Source organism: Mytilus trossulus, chromosome 9 (assembly GCF_036588685.1).
Source record: "Mytilus trossulus isolate FHL-02 chromosome 9, PNRI_Mtr1.1.1.hap1, whole genome shotgun sequence".
NCBI lineage: Eukaryota > Metazoa > Mollusca > Bivalvia > Mytilida > Mytilidae > Mytilus > Mytilus trossulus.
In genome coordinates this window covers 33019940-33042012 of record NC_086381.1, presented here as the reverse complement: position 1 = coordinate 33042012, position 22073 = coordinate 33019940, and the positions used below count along the sequence as shown (strand labels likewise).

Sequence of the window (22073 nt, the reverse complement as noted above, 5' to 3'; positions counted from 1 at the left end):
AACTTTTCTTGTAACTCTAAGATAAGTGTACATGAAGACACATTAGACAAATATAAATACCTTTTCACAATTATATTCTTTCTAAATAATACCATAACGCCTTTTTTTGTCTCTGTAATATCTTTATAACTATTATATTGAATTTATAGTCAACGTACAATTTACGAAAAATAAATCTAAAACACAAAAATTTGTTCATTCCTAAAAATGATTACTAAGTTTTGGCATATTTGACTGTACAATGTCACAATTTGATAGATAATTATTCTGATAAGAACGCAGCAGATAACAATAATTAGCCTTTTCATTTCTATAAGTCATATCTGTTTATGGTGTTCATTTAGGAATATCATTGTACAACAAATAGTGCTTACAATTCACTAAAAACACAGAAATAAATGAAAATTTAATTTTCAGCCTACATATATAGAACAAATGGAGAAAAGGATGAAATATTCAATCATCTAGACATGACTCTCAATGATTATGTGTATACAATTTCTATATTTATCTATCATACTTTGACTCTTTTTTTCCCAGTATTGTCCGTTTGAACAACCAGGGTTTGAATGTCAATTTCTCGATTTTCGCTCTTTTTGTTCAAGGTTCAATCTTGGGAAAAAAAAACATACCCAAATTGACATCTGTGTCTCCCCATCCTGTTATTGTGCACACTTCTCCTGTATAATTATGGCCTACATTTGTGTCCAGGTCGATTTTGTTTATAGTAGACCCGAATTTAAGCGGTTTCTGAAGCTCCAGTAGCATTAGGTCATTTTGGAGAAAATTTTCACTTGTATCATAGTTTTCGTGCTTTAAAAATATTCAATAAAAATCAGTTAATCAGTTTATGCAATTCACATGTTAACAACTACACAAGTTAAAAAAACCGTCTTCGGTAAACATTGTTTAAACTGTACAGTGTTGAGTCCTCTATCAATTTTTCTCTGACATTAAGATGTTTCTGGTTTATCGGGCAAAACATTGTATTAAAATAATGGAAAGCAGATTTTGTTATATAAAATATTCTGGAATTCTTTGAGGTCACAAAAAAAATTCGACATGTATATGTATTCAATCTTAAACAAAATTGCACCAAATAAATTTATGAAGTTTATATATCCCTATAACTATTATCAAATCATATCTGTAAATAATAAAACCGGTTGTGTGGTCAGCGCGAAAACATCGTCACATATACACGAAGTTGAACCAACGTACATTCAAGTAAAATATTTGAATACTAATATAAATTCTAAAAAAGCTAACCGATAACATCATATATAAATAACTGACTTAAATTCAAGTGTTGAAATCATCCACCGTCAAGGTACGGGAAATCTTTAGATATTTAAACTTGAAGAATGTACCAATAACATCAAATAATTGCAGTCATGTATAAGAAAATCAGTAAAAGTCAGTAGTCAAATGACAAAATAAAAAGCTCAAATATAAATTGCATACAATATAATACTGTTTCAGTGGTATGATTTCTGTCATCTGACTCAGAAACGAGCTTCCAGCTGCAATTCGAATATCCTTCACCCTTAAATGAAAAAGGAGTATTATTAAAAAGACAACTTAGTTGTCAAAACAGCTTTTTATATCTATTTTGATAGTGTTCAAGCACAAGAAAAAGCAATGACATATATTAGAAGACATGTAATAAAAGTATATCAACCTAAACATTAATTCTATCATGGTGAAAATTTCACTCAATACCGAATCTTACTTATAACTTAGTGGTATATAAGTCAGCAGTGATCCATAATCAGATAACAAAATAAAGATAAAATTTCCAGGTTAACTTTCATAATGCGAATACAAAATAAAGACAATTTCATTACAGCGATAGTGCAATTAATATTTTAAAACTACATTTGAAGAAAGTTATCATTTTTCAGCAATCCAACTATCATCATTAGTTCACCTAGTAAATACGGTTTAATTGCAATTTAACAATTACATCACCGAGTCAAAAATGTCAAAACAATTTCTTAAAGGTGAAGGAAAATACAATTGAAATTATAAAATAAATAAGTAAAGGTAATTGTTGTTTAGCTTAAAAAAAACGTCAGTATCAAATCACTAAATCGAACGGTATTTATGAAGAATAAAAATTCATATGTGAGTTTTTAGTGTGATATAAAATTGAAGAAAATGTTTACTTATACATAACTTTTACCGATTGACATATGGAACACGTTGCATTTAAATGCAAAGTTATATTTGATAAGTAAAAAAGAAAACTCACTTGTATAGAATCGGATTACAATGTGCGGCTGTGATAACCCAACTTTTGTCAATTATTGCGCCTCCACATTCATGGGAAAAATTAACTCCACTTGATCTTATTTGAACAGAAACCATCCATGGATGATCTTCTATGTTGGCATCGTCACCATTAATTATTTTGACACTTGCAGCCGAAGAAACCTATATCATGATATCAAATTAATTTCGTTATGTATCTTTTATGAAACCCGAAATACATCAAATAATTCAACATCTCATAAACCGTATATTTTATATGTTAAAAGAAACTTAATTTATAAAAGATAGTGGATAACAACAGGGGGATTGTTGACCGAGTGGTTTGCTTATTAAATTTACAATATAACTTACACATCGACACTGAGGTGTTGAATATCGCCAGATGTGCTCGACTCCAATATGAATTGTCAGTTTTTTTGCCGACGGTCGGAATTTTTCATCGGACATTCAGTTTTTCTTGATCAATTGTAACTAACCGTCACAAATTATCTAATAGGAGGATTGAAAGTGGCTTAAACACAAATCATTAAATAAAACACTTGATCATATCGAATACATTGATGCTCATTGATAAGGTACAGTGCTTATTACCGTCGAAATTAGATTAGTATCTTCAAATATTGGAAATATATTGATATACTTACAGAAGTCATGTAAAACACTACAAACACATAATAATGTTGTTTTATATATCATCATTATCATAATTATTACAATATATTAGTTTAAGCATTAATTCCCCGATAGCATAAGTTGAAATAATATGAATATCATTTACGTTATTCCTCTACTAGACTGACTGCAAGCGAATGGTCTGAATAGTATTGAATTACGCATTGGAAATGTCTAATAAAGGCAACAGTAGTATACCGCAATTTAAAAAATCATAAATTTATGGACAAAAAACAAAATCGGGGTAACAAACCAAAACCGAGGGAAACGCATTAAATATAAGAGGAGAACAACGACACAACACTGAAATGTAACACACATAGAAACGGACCAAGCATCAGACCAAATCCCACGAAAAACAAACATAACATAAAAACCAAATACATAAATTTGGGATAAACAAGTACCGTGACACGTCTTATCGCAATGTGAATTTAAACTAAAAAAAGAGAAAACAAATGACGCAACGTTAAATTGTAACAAACACAGAAACGAACTATAATATAACAATGGCCATCTTCTTGACTTGGTACAGGACATTTTTAAAGGAAAAAATAGTGGGTTGAACCTGATTTTGTGGCATGCCAAACCTCGCACTTTAATGGTTATGTTCAATATATAATATTGAAATGACAACATAATATTACAGGACTACAATACAAATAAATAGGAGAACATATTAGACAAAGAAACACATGATTAATAGATAACAAAAAGCATCAGGTTTAAAATTCAATACGCCAAAAACGCGCCTCGTCCACACAAGACTCACCAGTGACGCCCATATATAAAAGATCGAAAGTGAAAAAAAGTACAGCACTGAGGATCAAAAGTTGAAAAAGGTTGTGTCAAATACGGCTATGTTTTTTAATTAAAATTAAGCATCTCTCAATAATTAATTCTTGCACTTTTCCGATGATGTTTGGACTAAAATAATTAAATTTTGTGATTTCTGCATCCTATTTGACGTTAATTCTATCGATGGTTCGCTTCCTTACGAATTGATTTGATTCCCTCATATAAATTTATCTCTGCCTTATCAACTAAAGGTTCATTTGTCCTTGAAAATATGTAAACTATACTCGTTTGAATTCATATATAACCACAATATTAACCTACCGACAAATATGTTGACAAGGAATACTAGATACATTTTTATATTTCGAAACAAACACACGTCTGAAATTGAAAAAAAATTAAATTTAAAAATACATTAACAATAACATGTATTTGATGACTAATGCACCCTTAATATTGTGTCATCAAGCTGTCAATCAAACTTTTTATCATGATATTTCTTATAATTTCTTAACCATGTTAATATAATTTCAATTTACCAGGTATATTGTCAATAGGTGTCCAAAGGTGTTATTTCTATAACAACTCCCACAAAAAATGTTTGTTTAGCAGGAAAAATGAATATTCAAAACAGTCAAACTCATAAATCGAAAAAAAGAAGACAACGTCACGGCAAAAAATGAAAAAGACAAACAGACAAACAATAGAACACACGACACAACATAGAAAACTAATGAATAATCATTATGAACCCCAACAAAATCTCGGGGTGATATCAGGTGCTCCGGAAGGGAAAGCATATCCTGCTCCACTTGTTGCATCTGCGTATTGCTCATGTTATAACAAATCCGGAAAATAGTCTAACTCGGTATGTTACATTTTAGAAAAGGTAGTGGATTGCAGTTACAACGGTAGGAACATATCCGATATTATTTGTAAAACGATAATTCCATAACGGTAAACAAACTCGTGATGGCGTTCGTAAAATTTACGATTGACTTCAACTTCAACATTTGGGACTCTTGATCCAAAAGCTTCCTTGCGCTGAGAAGTAACCCTCTATAAATGAATTCCAACTGTTCAACAGCGAGATTTCAAATCTTCAAAATGCACGGAAAAGACATTTTGAAAGATGCATACTTATGGTTGCTGTTTTATCATTTTATCATATTTTTTTATAATTCTGAAAATCACGTTTGACTTAAAATTTTGCATATTCTCACACAGAGCATAAAATCACAATCCCTGTTCTTTTTTGAACCAAACTACAGTGAGATGGAATTGTTATTTGTCAGATTTGAAAGCTATCTAATTTTATACAAGTTACAATTTTAATTTATGCTATTATCTATTTTCATCTATTTATTGTCTATCAAACGGCGAAGTAGGTTATTGGCTTCGGGAATCTGTTAGCTAGTAGTTACTACGGTCAGATTCTTGTTATTACACAATATAACAATCAGAGTTATCTGTTATATCGACTCTCAATGTATGGTACTGGTTGGCGGTAACAAGTTCCAAAACATTCTTTGTGAAATGAGTGTTTTTGAACTTGTTTAGTGGCGGACTTTATAGGCTGCACCAGTACCGATGAACTTGATTTATCACTGTATTATTATTTCATTTAGAACATTAATCCATGTTATCTTTATTTTCACCTCAAACGAAATTTCTCATGTTGATTTTGGACATCTGTTGCCAGGGTTCAATTCAGCACCCCATTATTTCAAAATGTTCATTTCATTTTAGTTTTTATTTGAATTTTAAATTTTATTTATCTATTTTATTTGCATTTTATTTACGGTTGCCCAAAGACCCTTTGTTTGTGGGTTGGTAACCGACAGAAGCCATGATCTTACTTCGCCAATAAAATATATTTTGACTTTAATAACGTCTTCTCTCTTATAACTAAGAAATGAATTTATATTCTAGTTTAATTTGGAACACATATGTTATATGTTACATATGTTTTTGAATTATGAAAGCTTAAAATTTTACATAAAACTTAACACGGCTTTTAATTTGTTTCAGAAAATGCATATTTTAAGGTTTTCCTTGTCGTTTAACACACCGTGGGGCGCAAGGATTGATTTAATGAAAGGCCGATCATACAAAATACTTCTATGGATACTTCTGAAACCCCCTGGTGTGTAATACGACAAGACAAACCTTTTGATATACATTGTCTGACTGATATATGGCCAAAAACATTCATTCATCGCAGGATTTCTATACTGTTTCACCGATCATTCCGAAGGCGGATATTATTTCTGACTAAATATGCTCTATAGCTTATTTGTAATATGAAATAAAACTCATCAATTAATCTAGATTTATCAATTAGTGTTCAGTTCAGTATGACTGTAATAACAAGATAGCAAGACACACACAAATTATTCCGGTGTATATAAAGTACAAGCCACGTTGTCTCATCTTAGCAACTTAGTTTATGAAAGGGGGATGCTATGTGTTTTCTTCGTTTATATTTTCTTGACAATTTTAGCGCAGAAAAGCACTTCGGAACGGCAATACATTTACATAAACAGAGAACTTAGATAGCATTAAATAGTATATCAGCCCCCACTCCCTTATCATTAAGAACGTGGCTGTAAATATTTAATCAATTCATCATTGTATCAAATAAAAAGTATCTGTATTTATAGACGTAATGAATTAAGAACTGACACGATCAGAGCACAACATTGTGATACATGAACATGAGATGATTGATTGTTTCTCATCCACATCAGTGCATGCAATATATCAAACGAATTAAATGTTTTAACTTAATTTGAGTTTGTATATAATTACACAGTCAGGTCATTATGTTATGCCTTGAAGCAAATTTAACTGAAACTTGGTATCCTCCGGGTTAATTCTTCAAAAGAAAGACCAGTTGTTTTAAAAGGAAAATAACCCCACATAGGAACTAGTATATATTAGTTGCCTATATTTGTTGCAGTCTTCTGTGTAATCTGTAGGAAAATTTGTTTATAAAATATTAAATCCAACAACTAAAATTAGATAAATCTTAAATGTTCTTGTTAATCAAAGCAGTCAAAACATCTGTCTTTATATAATATAATTGTAAAATAGAAAAACAACAACGTTTAAGACGACTTTTTTTTTTGAATAAAAGAATACAATAATTATAAATCAACAAACCTGAATTGAAATGGTCGTCGTTATATCACCCTCTTCTGTTATGATGAAATGATCTGAACAGCCAGGTTTATAAACATCTATACACATGATACATCTACGTAGTGCGTGGTATGTTGTTGAAGCTGTTACATCTTGTTTTGAACATAAAATGTCAGCACGTCGATAACAATTTACCAATTGACATTGGTTACGAAAACTAGAATAAATATATCTTTAAGGTAACACTTATGTGAGTTAATGAAGCAGCAATACAAAAAGGAACAATCCACCAGTTAAAGGAAAACAAACAGACCAATACCAATAAACAAAACGAAAAGGTTTCCGCATTAAATCAGTATATAACAAAAACATGAGTTAGCAGAAACCAACCATATAACAGGGATAAACTCTGGTACTCCGACATGGTGGGGTGTTCCTGTTTCACTGCTTGCATCAACCATGATATTATAAACTAAACTGAGGTAGCATTCGGTGATATCAACAGCAAAGAAACAAAAAAGATATTATAGCAACGGGAAGTGTAATATTGGGTTTGCTTAATACCCATATTTGTTAACAAACCGACATACTTGAAACTAGTTTACATAACATTATGTTGTATAACAATCCAAATTGAAAACAGTCATTTGAAAGAAAGAAAATATAGAAAAAATCTAATATGGATTCAAATAATATATCTATTCTTTACAAATATCATAAACTATGTAGACTTTAGTAATAATGTTTAGGATAACGAGAAGTGCCAAATGCCGAACAAAGATTTAGGGAGAAGACGTTCTTGTTCTAGACGTTCAATATATTATCGATAAACATATATGTGAATTAAAACGAAAAAGTCAATATTGAAAATAACTACTGGTCTAAACATGCATCGGGACAAGAATTCTGAAAAATTTATCGTGCGAGAAACAAATGAACTTACTGTTAATAACAGGTATCATTACGAATACATATATAAACGTTAGGGTATGCAAGTAATAATTCAACTTCTAATGAATAGATAAAGTACAGAGCATTTGAATTTGTTTTATGGCAACACAAAAAAGTCGGCTAACTGGGATAGTGATAACCTTTTTGACAAATAATTGAACCGAACCAGGGGTTGTAAAATCTATGTCAAAATACCAGAAATATATTATTAAAAAATCAAGTTTTGCATGCACATGATATTGCAGTCTCGGGCTAACTATTTCTTTTTCCATTGGAAACTAAAATCAATAATGGATATATGGTAGTAGGAGCGTTTTCACTTAAAAAAATATATAACATGACAGCCAGAAAATAAGCCTAGATTTGATATGGTCCTTATTAAACCCCACTTGAAGCTTTGCATCAGTATGCTTAAATGCATTCTTTTTATTATGCTTTCTATGAATCGCACTGACATTTTAATCGTGATTACTATACATGAGCCACGATTAAATAGATTGTCCATCTTTTACAATATTAAGGCATCAAAAATGCTCAATTGTTTGGTCGATTATTACTTAACAATGAAGTAGTTTTTATTTTATAATAATTTAGATAATTATTTATTATCTGCTGCAAAAGTCACGTTTGCAATAACATGTATATTAAAACACTTTTTAGAATTTGAACATGTATATTTTTGAAATATTTGTATATGAAATATTATAAACTAAATGCGACATCTTGTATGTCAAGAAAAATACAATAGGTAAGCATTTTCGCAGTTAATTATATATTTACATAAGGATACATAAATTAACTTATGCATTCAAAATAATATAATCTTACTCTTAAAAATACAATAATTTCATCTTTAAGTTGAAATATATAAAAATGTTCAAGACATACTGCTATATCAATATAGTTTTAGCTTTAAAAAAAAACATCCGTGTCTATATTTTTTGGCGCTTGTTTTTGTTGCAGTTCAGTGTTTCTAATGTTCAGATGCTTTCCTGTAATAGTTGATATGTGTCCCCTCGGGTTTAGATTTAATGTCGCTGAATCGATTTATTACGACAAATGAACAACGGTATTCTACTGTTGCCTTTATTTACCTTATATGCAGGTTTGAGAACAGAAACCCAGAATAGTAAATTTCTACTGCTACTCATTATTATTTTTAAAGTTTTTCAACATATATATATAATCAAAATGATTAATTTATAGGCCCCTTTGTTTATTTTTTAAAGTAAAATTAGTTTGTATTCGACCTTGGTAAGATATCACTCGAAAAAATCACAAAGACAGATATCAGTAGCTAATGAATGGTTTTGATGGCTTTTCTATAAAGGATTCAAAACAAACGAAATCCATCAAACGCTATTATTATTTGTGTTTATATCAAATTCCGTTTATATTGTTTGATTAAAGTAGTGTTAATGTTGTGATATTCACGTATTATACAACATCACATAACTTTTCAAAACTGTTACCTATAAAAAAAGAAACTCCTATACACTTTAATAACAAATGTAATTGCTTAAATAGCTGTTATATTGATGTTGATAACTGTCATGGTACAGTATATGACCTAAAGTGAAATTGTTAATTATTTCTAAATTGTGAAATACTGGATTTCCAAATGAGAAAAACAATAAAGTTTTAAAATTATGTATAATCAATTGTCTTGCATTTATTTTATTTATAGCTCCAGGTGTTTTGTTTCCCATCACTAGGCGTCCGTCGTCGTCGTCGTAAACTTGTACAAAAATCTTCTCCTCTGAAACTACTGGGCCAAATTGAACCAAACTTCGACACACTCATCATTAAGGTATCACGATTAAAAAATGTGTGGCGTGACCCGGGCAACCAACTAAGATGGTCACAAGGGCTAAAAATAGAACATAGGGGTAAAATGCAGTTTTTGGCGTATTACTCAAAAACCGAAGCATTCAGAGCAAATCTGACATGTGTACAATTGTTTATCAGATCTATCTGCCCTGAAATTTTCAGATGAATCGGACAACCAGTTGTTAGGTTGCTGCTCCTGAATCGGTAATTTTAAGGAAATTTTGCTGTTTTTGGTTATTATCTTGAATATTATTATAGATAAAGATAAACTGTACACAGCAATAATGTTCAGCAATGTAAGATTTACAAATAGGTCAACATGACCGAAATGGTCAATTTACCTACTAAGGATTATTGTCCTTTATAGTCAATTTTTAACAATTTTTTGATTTCGAAAATTGTTATTTCCACATTTCCACTGAAACTACTTGGCCAAGTTCATTAAAGATAGAGATAATTGTAAGCAGCAAGACTGTTTAGTAAAGTAAGATGTACAAACACATCACCATCACCAAAACACAGTTGTGTCATGAATCCAACTGCTTCCTTTGTTCACTATTCACATAGACCAATGTGAGCGACACAGGCTCTGTACAGCCTCTAGTTTTTAATATCTTGGTATCGGGTCTTGCATCTGACGTAATTCGCTTGATTTTGTGTTTTCCCTTTATTGCTATTCTTTCTTCAAAAATGTTATCAATTGGTAGTTTATTATAAAGATGAAATAAAAATACTTTATATGACGGGAAAGCATTTGTCAAGACCGGTAACGACCTTTAGTTTTGTAACCTTCGGTATAACAAAGTTAATCCCTAAAGCCTAGTCGACACACACGTGTGCTTGTAAACAACAACATTGAAATACTTTAACAATGCTGAAAACACATGTGGGGTTCATTTGCAGATTATTTGATGAGTATTAATTTATAGAAAAGTAACACTCAGCGGCCTAAAGTTTTATCAAATAATTATATGGTCATATTCCAATTTCTCTTTTACGCTTTTCAAATCCGTTAATATATCATATATAAATTGTTTATCTTAACAACCGTTGATATTGCATGTTCAATTGCTTAGTGTATATAACATTGTCAAGATCAGTTTAGATCAGAAGTTAGATGGTACTAAAAATGTGAATTCTGAAAAAATTGAAAAATAGTAATATGAATGAAAGGTTTGGAAACTTTTATTTACATAGTGCAAATCACAAATCTCAAAATATGTTAATGATGACTCGTAGTAAAGGTCAACTTATTGTTGTCGATCTATCGTTACGAAAGTACATTCGGATACACTCTTCGGGAATACTTGTTATATATTACCAAAGAAATGACCAACTTTGTTTTTTTTAACAGTTATCTTACTAAACTGCATCTACGGTTAAATTTTCTTGCAATTAAACAAATATTCATCATTGTACACGTTCGTTAACCCGTGAATTACATGTTTGTACTCTAATGTTTCAGTTAATGTAAATTTATAGTTTTTAACTGTTAATTATAACTGTTTTTCCTGGTGTAATTTCCTACACACAAGATGTCACACAGAATATTATTATAGAAATATTATGTAAAATAATGATGTAAATTTACTGGCAAAATGCATTTAGTTAATTTGTCTGTATTTTTGTGTCCAAAGAGAAAAGATTTTATGTATATTGAGTCTTTAATCACAAGAGGCATAGCTCCATTTTTTGCATGAAACAAATAATGTATTATGGATTGCGTCGGTGAGATTTTAAAACTCTAGAACCTTGGAAAGAAGGACAATGTTCCAATTTTTGTACTTATACAATGTTTTTACTTTCGGCGTAATTAAATTATGAATATCTCAAAATTATACTTGGATACAAATTCAAAATATTAACCTGTCAAGGTCGTTGTTCCTATCTTTAAACTTTATAACATGTTCTTGTAACTGTAATAGAATACGGTATTCAAATTGTATTTAGACTATAAAAAAAGAACAATCATTCCATGTCATTATTCAATCTGCTGGGCTTCATAAATTGCAATTATCTGTTATTCTGTTATTGCGAAATAACTTATTTTTTTGTTGTTGTCATATCTCATTTCACTTTATTCCAAACTTTTGAAACTTGATATTTTGCTATTTCGTTATACTTTAAACTACTCAGGCCACCGAATTCTTTCATACACTTACATGCAAATGACTCAACTATGACTGATAAATCTAAGTTAGAATACATTTTAAGGATGCTAGTTTTTTTTTACCGTATTTCAAATAAGAACACAGATTTGATTTTCGCTTTTTGTTTGCTATCTGGTTTCACTTTATTAAATACTGAGCCGTCTACTCGTTTTAAAACTTATTGCCTACATGGTTTAAATTATTTTCCTCCCGTGACTTCAGTCTATTGATAATGTTAGCCATTTAAAAGTTGCCTGTTAATTTATATTCCAATTTTTGTTTTGGTTATCAGTTTATTGTACAATGTAATAAACGTATTTTGATATCCAATTACTGATTAAAATAGTTCAGAGATAATTTATAAATGCATGTATGTCAAAATTTGTATTGCCTTGCTTGTTGTGTTTGTATATATTTCCCCTACAAAATTGCAATTATTGCCTCTTCATTAAGACATGTTTATAAATATGAAAAAGAAATAATACATATGATGTTAATAAAGATATGTGGAAAGTCACCTCATTGTAGTCGTACCACATCTCCAAATGTATTTATGATTAGCATGCCACTAAAATTTTATGTTTTTCTAAAGATTTAGAAATGGGGAATATGTCAAAGCGACAACAACCCGACCAAAGAGCATATAACAGCCGAAAGCCACCAATGGTATTCAACGCAGCGAAAAAATCTCACAACCGGATGTGGGTCTAAGCTGACCCCGAAATTAAAATGTGTAAATGATCAGTGAAAATGAACGTCACACTAAACTCCAAAACATATAAATGAACTAAAATAAGAAAACAAACAAGACTAACAAAAGCCAGAGTCACATGATCATGGACAGGCGCAAACATGCGACGGGGATAAACATTTTTTTGTGACATATCATTCCTCCCCCTATAAATCTAGTCTATGCAGAATAAAGAAACACACAACAATACACACAGTAAATCTAAGCTTTAAAGATATCCGACTCTGATGGCAAAATTTGTAACAAAATAAACTTACCAAAATGACAATGATACATTCACAAATAAAGGACTACAAGCAGTTACTGACATATCAGCTCCAGACCCGAATTAAACTGATTGAGAGATAATCTCCATATGATAATCAAGCACAACCTTGTCCGTAAGGATTTTACTGTTAACTATCATACCGCCATAAAATATAGGAGGAGAGCACACTAGTTTTAGTATGAAAGAGTTTATTTCCGATGTTTAGTGTACTTTTATTTAATTTCGTAAATACATTGTTAGACAGAATATAACAATCAGAAAATACCCATGGTGTGTTGACTTTGTCAGTTTATTTTAGATCTATAGATTGACTATACCACTGGTATCTTCCGCGAATCTTTTACAGTTGGTTATTCCCCATTGCAACCTCAAGTATAAAGTTCAATAACAATGCAGGTTTATATACAGAGATTTTCCTACGCTTTCAAAAGAATAGAAAGTTGACTTGTAATAATTGCTATTATTACTCAGTGACGATTGGAATCGATTGAAACACAATAAGATCTATAGACAAGTTTGATAATATGAATTAGCAATACGATCCTATCAGAAGTTACTTCTCTTCGGCAACGTACATTTTTGTTATTCATCATCAGTTTTGAAATTCTTTCTTAAAAGAAGCAGGTAGTGGAGAATTGTAATAACACGAGCAGATCTTCAAATTAGTCATTTTAACCAAAAACGTAAGTCGACATCCTATAAGAGTTATTGTCCTTTTTTAACACCTCCCCAAATTTAGCATTTTGACTTTCACATTAGTTGTAATATACAGAGAGAAACTGTATGACTGTGAAAACATGGAATACAAATAAGTAGCATTGCTGAAACTGTCAATCATCTTCATTGACGATGAATACTATTTTAATTTTCTTTTGGGGGAAAACAATTGAAGATAGAGAGAAACAGCAAAAACTTCCGTAAAATAAGATACTGATACAGGTAATACAGTAAAATCGTCAGTTGATGACTAATCTTAAATTTTGCTTATAAATGAAAAAGGTAACTATCGTTGCATTTATGAAAACGATAATAGATAAAGATAATTTTGAAGCGACAAATATTTCTAATAAAAACGTGTGGTACTTCGAAATTTATTTAGCAGTGAAAAATGGTTTAGCTGTTTACGTCATCTATCAAATGTTTCGGTTCAAATATAAGGTTGACACACTGAGTAAAAAGCTAGTAGAAATAAATAAGACGAATGAGTAGTGAAAGGCTTAAGTTAACATTTTAGGGGGTACAGACCACGATCGCACCATGCTCACCGCGATCTAAAATGAATTCAGATCGTGGTGAGATCGCAGTATGAGCGGCATTAAAATATTAATCTTTGTTTCTTTTACCTCGCTACTACGTCCTAATTATGCCCCTAGCGACCCCTCTAAGATTAAACCAAGTTCTAACCACGCTTATTCTGCGACCTCACTTCGATTATCCCGATCTTTCTACGCTCATCCATCCTCACTACGACAATATCACAAGTTATCCGATTGCAACACGATCCTACCTCGCTTCTACTGCGATTATGGCACGCTCTTACCACGACCATACTACGATCATACCACGTTCATACTGAGATATTACTGCGCTTCAAGCAATAACGTCAACATCGTGCTCTATATGAATACTGTATCATTCCTTCTATTTCTCATTGTTTCTTGAAAACAACGCAGTCATGCAACCAAAACTACCAGAATTTGTGGGCGTGGTGGTAGGGTTAGAGTAAGAGGCAGAGTGAGATATGATAGTAACGATGCATGATCCAGTAGATATATTTCGGACCGACCAATCCAACCTGAATCACACTTTATTGCTGGTTCATCAAGAGCAAATGACGATGCTTAAGTGAACGATAGTAGAGATGACACAGATGTGTCTAGCATAGTTGAGCCTTTGGAGATTAAGGACAAGAGGTCCAAAAACAGACAAAGAAAAGCTATATATATTTTGGCCTTTGTTAGTCTTGTATTATTTTTATATTAGTTTCTTGTGTACAATTTGGAAATTAGTATGGCGTTCATTATCACTGAACTAGTATATATTTGTTTAGGGGCCAGCTGAAGGACGCCTCCGGGTGCGGGATTTCTCGCTACATTGAAGACCTGTTGGTGACCTTCTGCTGTTATTTTTTATTTGGTCGGGTTGTTGTCTCTTTGACACATTCCCCATTTCCATTCTCAATTTTATTTATATTTCATTGACGGTGAGCATGATGGTCGAAGTATGAACGAAGTCAGGTCGTAAAAACAGTGTGATGAGGACGGCATGGGTGTACTAAAATCGTACTTTGGTCTTGAACAGCGTGGTATAAACGTAATATAGTCGTAGTGGAAGCATGATTCAGTCGCGGTAATAGCTTGATGGTCGTAGTGAGATCGTAGCACAGTCTCTCGAATATAATCGCGCTTTCGCAACGCAGTCGCTACGATCGTACAGCGACCTTTGTGATCTTACCATGAACTTACTGCGCTCCCACTACGCTACTACTACGACCTGATTTTGACAGGACCACACCACGACTGTTTTGAACATGTTCAAAGTTGACCACGCTCATCGTGATAATTAAGACTTCAACATGACCATACTAAGACTATACTGCGATCCGCACGATCGTCAAAATTTTATTTTTTTGTGTAGATGAAACACACGTCTGGTGTACTAAATTATTATACTGTTACTTTTGAAAAATATTTACACTACTGGGTTGATGCCACAGCTAGTTGACATTTCGTTCCAAAGGACACCTTCAGTCCAGTAGCAAGCACTTCGATGTTCACATGAATATCAATTATATGGTCTTCTTATAGGAGATTTTCGAAATACTAATGATTTTCTCATCCTAGGCATAGAGAACCATAGCCGTATTTGGCACAACTTTTGAAAATTTTCGGTTCTCAATGCTCTTCATTTTTGTACTTGTTTGGCGTTATAACTATTTTGATCTGAGAGTCACTGATGAGGCAAATGAAGTCGAAACGCGCACGTTGTGTACCGGGTTGGCATTAACATGAGCAACACGACGGGTGCCACATGTGGAGCAGGATCTTATTACCCTTCCGGAGGACCTGAGAACACCCAACGTTTTTGGTTGGGTATGTGTTGGACAGTCATTAGTTCTCTATGTTATTACTTGTGTACTATTACTTGTATGTGTGTCTTTTTTCATTTGTAGCCATGGCATTGTCAGTTTATTTTCAATTTATGAGTTGGAATGTTCCTCTGGTATCTTTCGTCCCTCTTTTCGGATGATGAATTTAGTATGACGTCCATTATAATTGAACAAGTACAAAATTTTGTTAAGAGGCCAGTTGATGCACGCCTACGGGTGCTATATTTTATCGGTGTGTTGAAGACCTATTGGTGGCTGTTTTCTGCTCTTTTGTCGGGTTATTGTCTCTTTGAAACCTTTCCAGTTTCCATTTTAAATCATATATCATAATCGTCCTCTAAATGTGAACTAGATATAAATTATTCTGTTGATTTATGACTTTTTTTTACTCTTACAAATCATTTAGGCAGTGGCTAACAAAACAGAAATAATCATAGACATGAAAAATAAAATTTTAATCATATATATAAAGTTGAATAGTGTTAATAAATACGTTCAAAACTAAGTAGAGACTTCTCCACAGTATTGTGTGATCGTATTTTTAATTTAAATGATGCCACCTCATTCTTTAATTTACTTCTTGAAACAAGTCAACAGCAACATAATGAATTACTTATATTCTTTATTTAACTTTATTGTTATTTGTTTTGGTTTTTCTTTCCCTTTCTCTTTCCCTCTGACTTTCCCTTCCTCTTTCCCTCTGAATTTCCCTTATTATTATTATTCTTTTTCTTGTCCTTTTGATTCTTGTTATTTTTTGTATTAATTTTGTCTTTAATCCAGTCTAAGTAAGGAGAAATTTTGGTATGCACACTTGGTAATTTTCCATTGCAGGGGTAAGCACCAACTGATAGTGCGCCTACAAGTTTATTACTGCATACCACGGGTCCACCACTATCACCCTAAATGAATAAATATATTAACATTAAAAATAATAGAAAACATAGACACAATCTTAAATGATTGTGCATTAAACCAGTCGCGACTGAAACGTGACAAGAACTTCATCGATATCTATTTTGATTGAAAAGTTATTTGCCAAAATAAAAATCATTTTAATGATTGATCTTATTAGGCTTAAGCTTTAGGTTTCAGACTTTTGATAGAGCATGACACGGTATATCAACTTTTGTTTCAAAACATTCTGATCTAGTAATGAATCTGGTTTTGTTATTGTTACTGTTGCACAAACGTAACACAGACATCAGGCTTTGCATCTTTTGTGTATTTTCATCTAGAATAAAATTGAAGACAACCATTTATTATTGACTACTGTTAGTTGTCTTTGATTTTTTACGGATTGTTTTATAAACACACCATTCATGTACGGTTATAAGAAAAGATAAGTGTTGGCATTTTATATCTATAACGTTTTTGATAGATATATATATGTAAATAAAAAAAATGTCCAAAAGTGCATATACTATTTAATAGTCATAAGTACTTTCATATTTTATAACAATCTTCAGGTGGAAGGCAAATAATTGTACCTATGAGACGGTAGTTAAGTACGTAACGTCATAAATCGATTACAAAATGGAAATAAAAATGAAAACGTTCTACAGTAAAATATCGAAAGCCAATCGTAACGCTATTGAACACCTAATGCACATTTAGTTCTGGGTTGAATTTGTTTATAAATATTTTTTCTTTATGGATCTTCTAATGTCACATTCTACATTAATTTTGTAAAACGGGAAAATTTTAAAAAGCCCTCTACCGCAACGATCTAAATGTTCGCTAAGAGGGATTTTCCTATTTTGCGGCTGTCGGATGTGTTGTCGATGAATGCATGTTCTTACCAATAAACTATTACCGGTTTGTCGGATGTAAGTTTTTTGCAGCCGCAGCATTTAATGCAGTAAATCCAATTTTCACTTTTACACGTCATGTTGGTATTGGCATATATCGTTTGTTTGCATTTTATCTTAAGGTCGCTTCCGATATATATGTATGCATATGTACCACAACGAGAATCTGTGCATTTCGACACCTTGAATTGTTTCTCTTTCCTTTCGGTTGGGTCGAACTTGGCACGGGTCAATATACGTTTTAAGTTGTTAGGTTGCCGTTTGCCACGTTTCACGGTTTATAAGGATACTTAATTTTGAATCTTGTTCAAGTATTTCTCCTCGCTACAGAAATATAGTCTGGTTATGAGTATTATGTGTGACAACAAACGGTATCTTATCGTATTTGTAGATTTGTCAATTATTGCCAATCGGGATTTGTTTAGCTATTGCAATACCGTTTTCTTTGTGCAATCGTTCATCCCTTAATACTTCATTCTCAACTACTGTGCATATTTTCTTGGCTAGACAGTAGGGTATGTTTCTTTTTTTATGCGCTTGATAGCAGGAATGGAAGTTAAATATTGGTGTGGGTCAGTGTCTTTATAATAAATATCCGTTTTAAGATCAGTGCCTTCTTTAATTAGCATAATATCCAGGAATGATAGTTTGTGAGAGTTTACTTCCATGTGAAATTTATAAATTTATGAAGACTGCTTAGAATATCAGAAAACATTTCAAGCTCTTCATCGGATTGTGTCCAAATGATAAAGCAGTCGTCAAGATATCTTTATCAGAAGGTTTCAAATTGCTTGGCCATTTCTATACCAAATGTACTTCAATCTCCTCAAAAAGCAACAATTATAAGACCAAATCATAATAGTTTTAAAAAAAATGGCCGAATATTTTATTCTTTCCATTATTTGAGTCTATATACTTTCATCTAGATGTATTTTTGTTATATTTGGTTTTTTGTTGTTGGTTGTCTCATTGTTGTACAATGTATTACCATATTGATGTGTGTGGATGAACTAGTAAGGAAAACGAAAACAAATGTCGAGAACATGAAAGTCTTTAACAAAATATCAAAATATGTATATTCATGTAACAGTAATATGAAGTCGGTGATTGTCTTATAATCTTATTAATACCAATATAACAACACAGTTATTATAGTTTCAGTAAGCTACTTTACATTTAAAAAACGATACAGATAAGATAATTCAAAATCACTTTAGAAATAACTAGTTCAGTGACATCGCGATTAGAGGAGTCATACATGCGTCAAATGAAATGTACCTACCTTACAAGAATCCTTATCCTTGTCTTGAAGACAAATAAAGTTGGAATAGGCCCCTTCAAACAACGGACGCTTATCCACCAAAAAGTAACTACTATTACAGTATGCATTAGTAACAGCAGGCATATTTAGTACTTGTAGACGATCAGTGGAATTCCATCCTGCAATCAGATAAAGTTGTAAAATCAAAATATATAATAAATAACAAAATAAATGGTTGCAAAATTCACTTATTGTATGTACGAATTTTCCACAGTATGTATTAAAATACCACTATCCGCGATTTTCCATATTCTGTCAGTTAATTACATTGTTGAAAAATTAAGAGATTACTTTTTTGTATAAACTGTTTCACAATTTTTATGTCAGGGCCTTTTACTTCTGACCATATGGAATTGCTTTTTTTCCATTCTTCAAGATTATATGGTGGCCTATCTTTGCTAACTGTTAGCCGTTTAACATTGGTAGATAGTTTGAAGTTTGGCACAAACACGGGTTTGATGAACAGTGTCCTGTCCAATGGTAATTACTTGGAAAACACCGGTTTAATTAGTTTTATCCGGAAAAACTAGGTTAAATGAAATACTTGCCGAAATTTAAAAAAAAGAATTCGGTAATCAATAGCAAATGCAATACATTAACGCTACCTTTGAAGAATAAGACATAGTAATTTGATCAATTAAAAATTGACCGTTTTGAAAGTCTTATAATACAAGTGAATGAATCTCAGAAAGAATCTTCTTGCAACTATGAGATAAGTGTTCATGAAGACACATTAGATACATATAAATAGCTTTTCTTAATATTCTTTCAAAACTTTATCATAAAGCCTACGAATTTATTTGTTTGTCTGCCAAATATATATATATATATATATACAACTCGTCTAAACATCAACCCAACAATATTAGATCTGTAAATTTGCTTTCGCAAATTTTGTATGCTTCCCTCGCCGGGATTCGAACCCATGCTACTGAGATATCGTGACACCAAATTGCCTGCACTGTAGACATCCCGCTAGACCACACGACCACCTGGGCTTCATAAGAAATGAAGCTTTCGGTGGCCCAGTGTCCTTTCCACGTCAGTTTCAATCTAGCCTCGTACTACAGTACATGATATATAAGGCATGGAGATTTAATTTTTACAGATCAGCTAAATTATCTATAGTAAAGGATCCTACAAATTAATCTGTTGTTGAGTTGTTACTGGCTCAGATGTACTTATATATATATATATATATATAAGAAAATTATAAAAAGATAATAACGGTTTCAATGCATCACTTTTTTACTAGTACTTTCACTGCTCTCGCAGATCTTCAGGTAATGTGACTTGTATATATATAAAATGATTGATTGACGTTAACAATGGTATGACGTTAACAAATACAAGAGAGACTACTAATGTCATTTTAAGTCTTTCAAATGTTACGTAAAAATTAGAATATCATTTATCATTGAATCCCGAGTTGAGAATGTTCATGAATAATTCTTCTTTCTTCCTCCGGAGAAAATCATTTTGACGATTGACCATATACAATGGAAATATTTTGAACCGTCCATTAGAACAACGATGGAAATGGTAGTTTGCCCTGATGAGTGTTAATCTTCATGGTTGTTTTGCTGTCTATGTAAAGGTATATATATATATATATTTAAACGAGTCTAAATTGAAAACTACGTTCAAACCTATGATTGCGTTGGATAAAAACCGCAATTTTTATACGTGTGCATGTCAAACAAATTTCGTTGTAGAAGGGTCTAAAAACAGCACAAACAACATTTTCCAAAAGACCAAAAATGTGACAAAGTATTTTTAAACAAAACGCTTTTGACTAACAGGTCGAACAACTGATGTTCTTAAACCCTGCTGACTGCCATTGACGATTGCCAAATAAAATTGATCACAAGATGTAACAAAATGGATCTGATTATAAATTTAATACGTCACAGAAAAAAAAAAATATTAACTTGTGGCTACGATGTAGCGCCACAAACATTCGGTGTCAATATTTCTTTAGTACACCAGATCTAGATTTCGACAATAAAAAATTGTTAACTTGTGGCTACGATGTTGCGCCACAAACATTCGGTGTCAATATTTCTTTAGTACACCAGATCTAGATTTCGACAATAAAAAATTGTTAACTTGTGGCTACGATGTTGCGCCACAAACATTCGGTGTCAATATTTCTTTAGTTAACTTGTGGCTACGATGTTGCGCCACAAACATTCGGTGTCAATATTTCTTTAGTTAACTTGTGGCTACGATGTTGCGCCACAAACATTCGGTGTCAATATTTCTTTAGTTGACTTGTGGCTACGATGTTGCGCCACAAACATTCGGTGTCAATATTTCTTGAGTTGACTTGTGGCTACGATGTTGCGCCACAAACATTCGGTGTCAATATTTCTTTAGTTAACTTGTGGCTACGATGTTGCGCCACAAACATTCGGTGTCAATATTTCTTGAGTTGACTTGTGGCTACGATGTTGCGCCACAAACATTCGGTGTCAATATTTCTTTAGTTAACTTGTGGCTACGATGTTGCGCCACAAACATTCGGTGTCAATATTTCTTTAGTTAACTTGTGGCTACGATGTTGCGCCACAAACATTCGGTGTCAATATTTCTTTAGTTATATATATAAATATATATATTTAACTAATAAAATGAATATATTAAATTACCAGTCTATGTACATTTACGAAAATATTATTTAAGCAAAAAAATGTCCGTTGCTTAAAATGTTAAGTTATACTAAGTTTTTTTGTAAATTTGTTTGTACATTTTCTGTAATTTGATAAATAATCATTCAGATTAGAACGCAGATTTGTTTATTTAACTTATACAAATACAGAGTCAAAAGAGTTGGCGTATATCGACCTGCTCTGTATTTTTTCTACAGTTCTTTGTCTTTTAATCGTTTATATTTTCTTACTATGGCATTGTCAGTTTGTTTTAATTAAATAAATCCATTTTGGTGCAATTTTGTACAAGATATATAAATATGAGTTTTAATGTTCATTTCTT

The 22073-nt window shown here is 31.9% G+C and overlaps 1 protein-coding gene across 1 annotated transcript; it reads right to left on the bottom strand.

Annotated features, from left to right (window-relative positions):
- Positions 1-16516: 16516 nt before the first annotated feature.
- Positions 16517-19558, bottom strand: LOC134683827 (putative trypsin-6). Its single transcript, XM_063543135.1, has 2 exons — positions 19041-19558; positions 16517-16849 (listed from the first exon to the last, which is right to left on the bottom strand). The coding sequence occupies exons 1-2, from the start codon at positions 19161-19163 to the stop codon at positions 16586-16588; spliced, it is 387 nt and encodes a 128-aa protein (XP_063399205.1). The 5' UTR covers positions 19164-19558; the 3' UTR covers positions 16517-16585.
- Positions 19559-22073: the final 2515 nt, after the last annotated feature.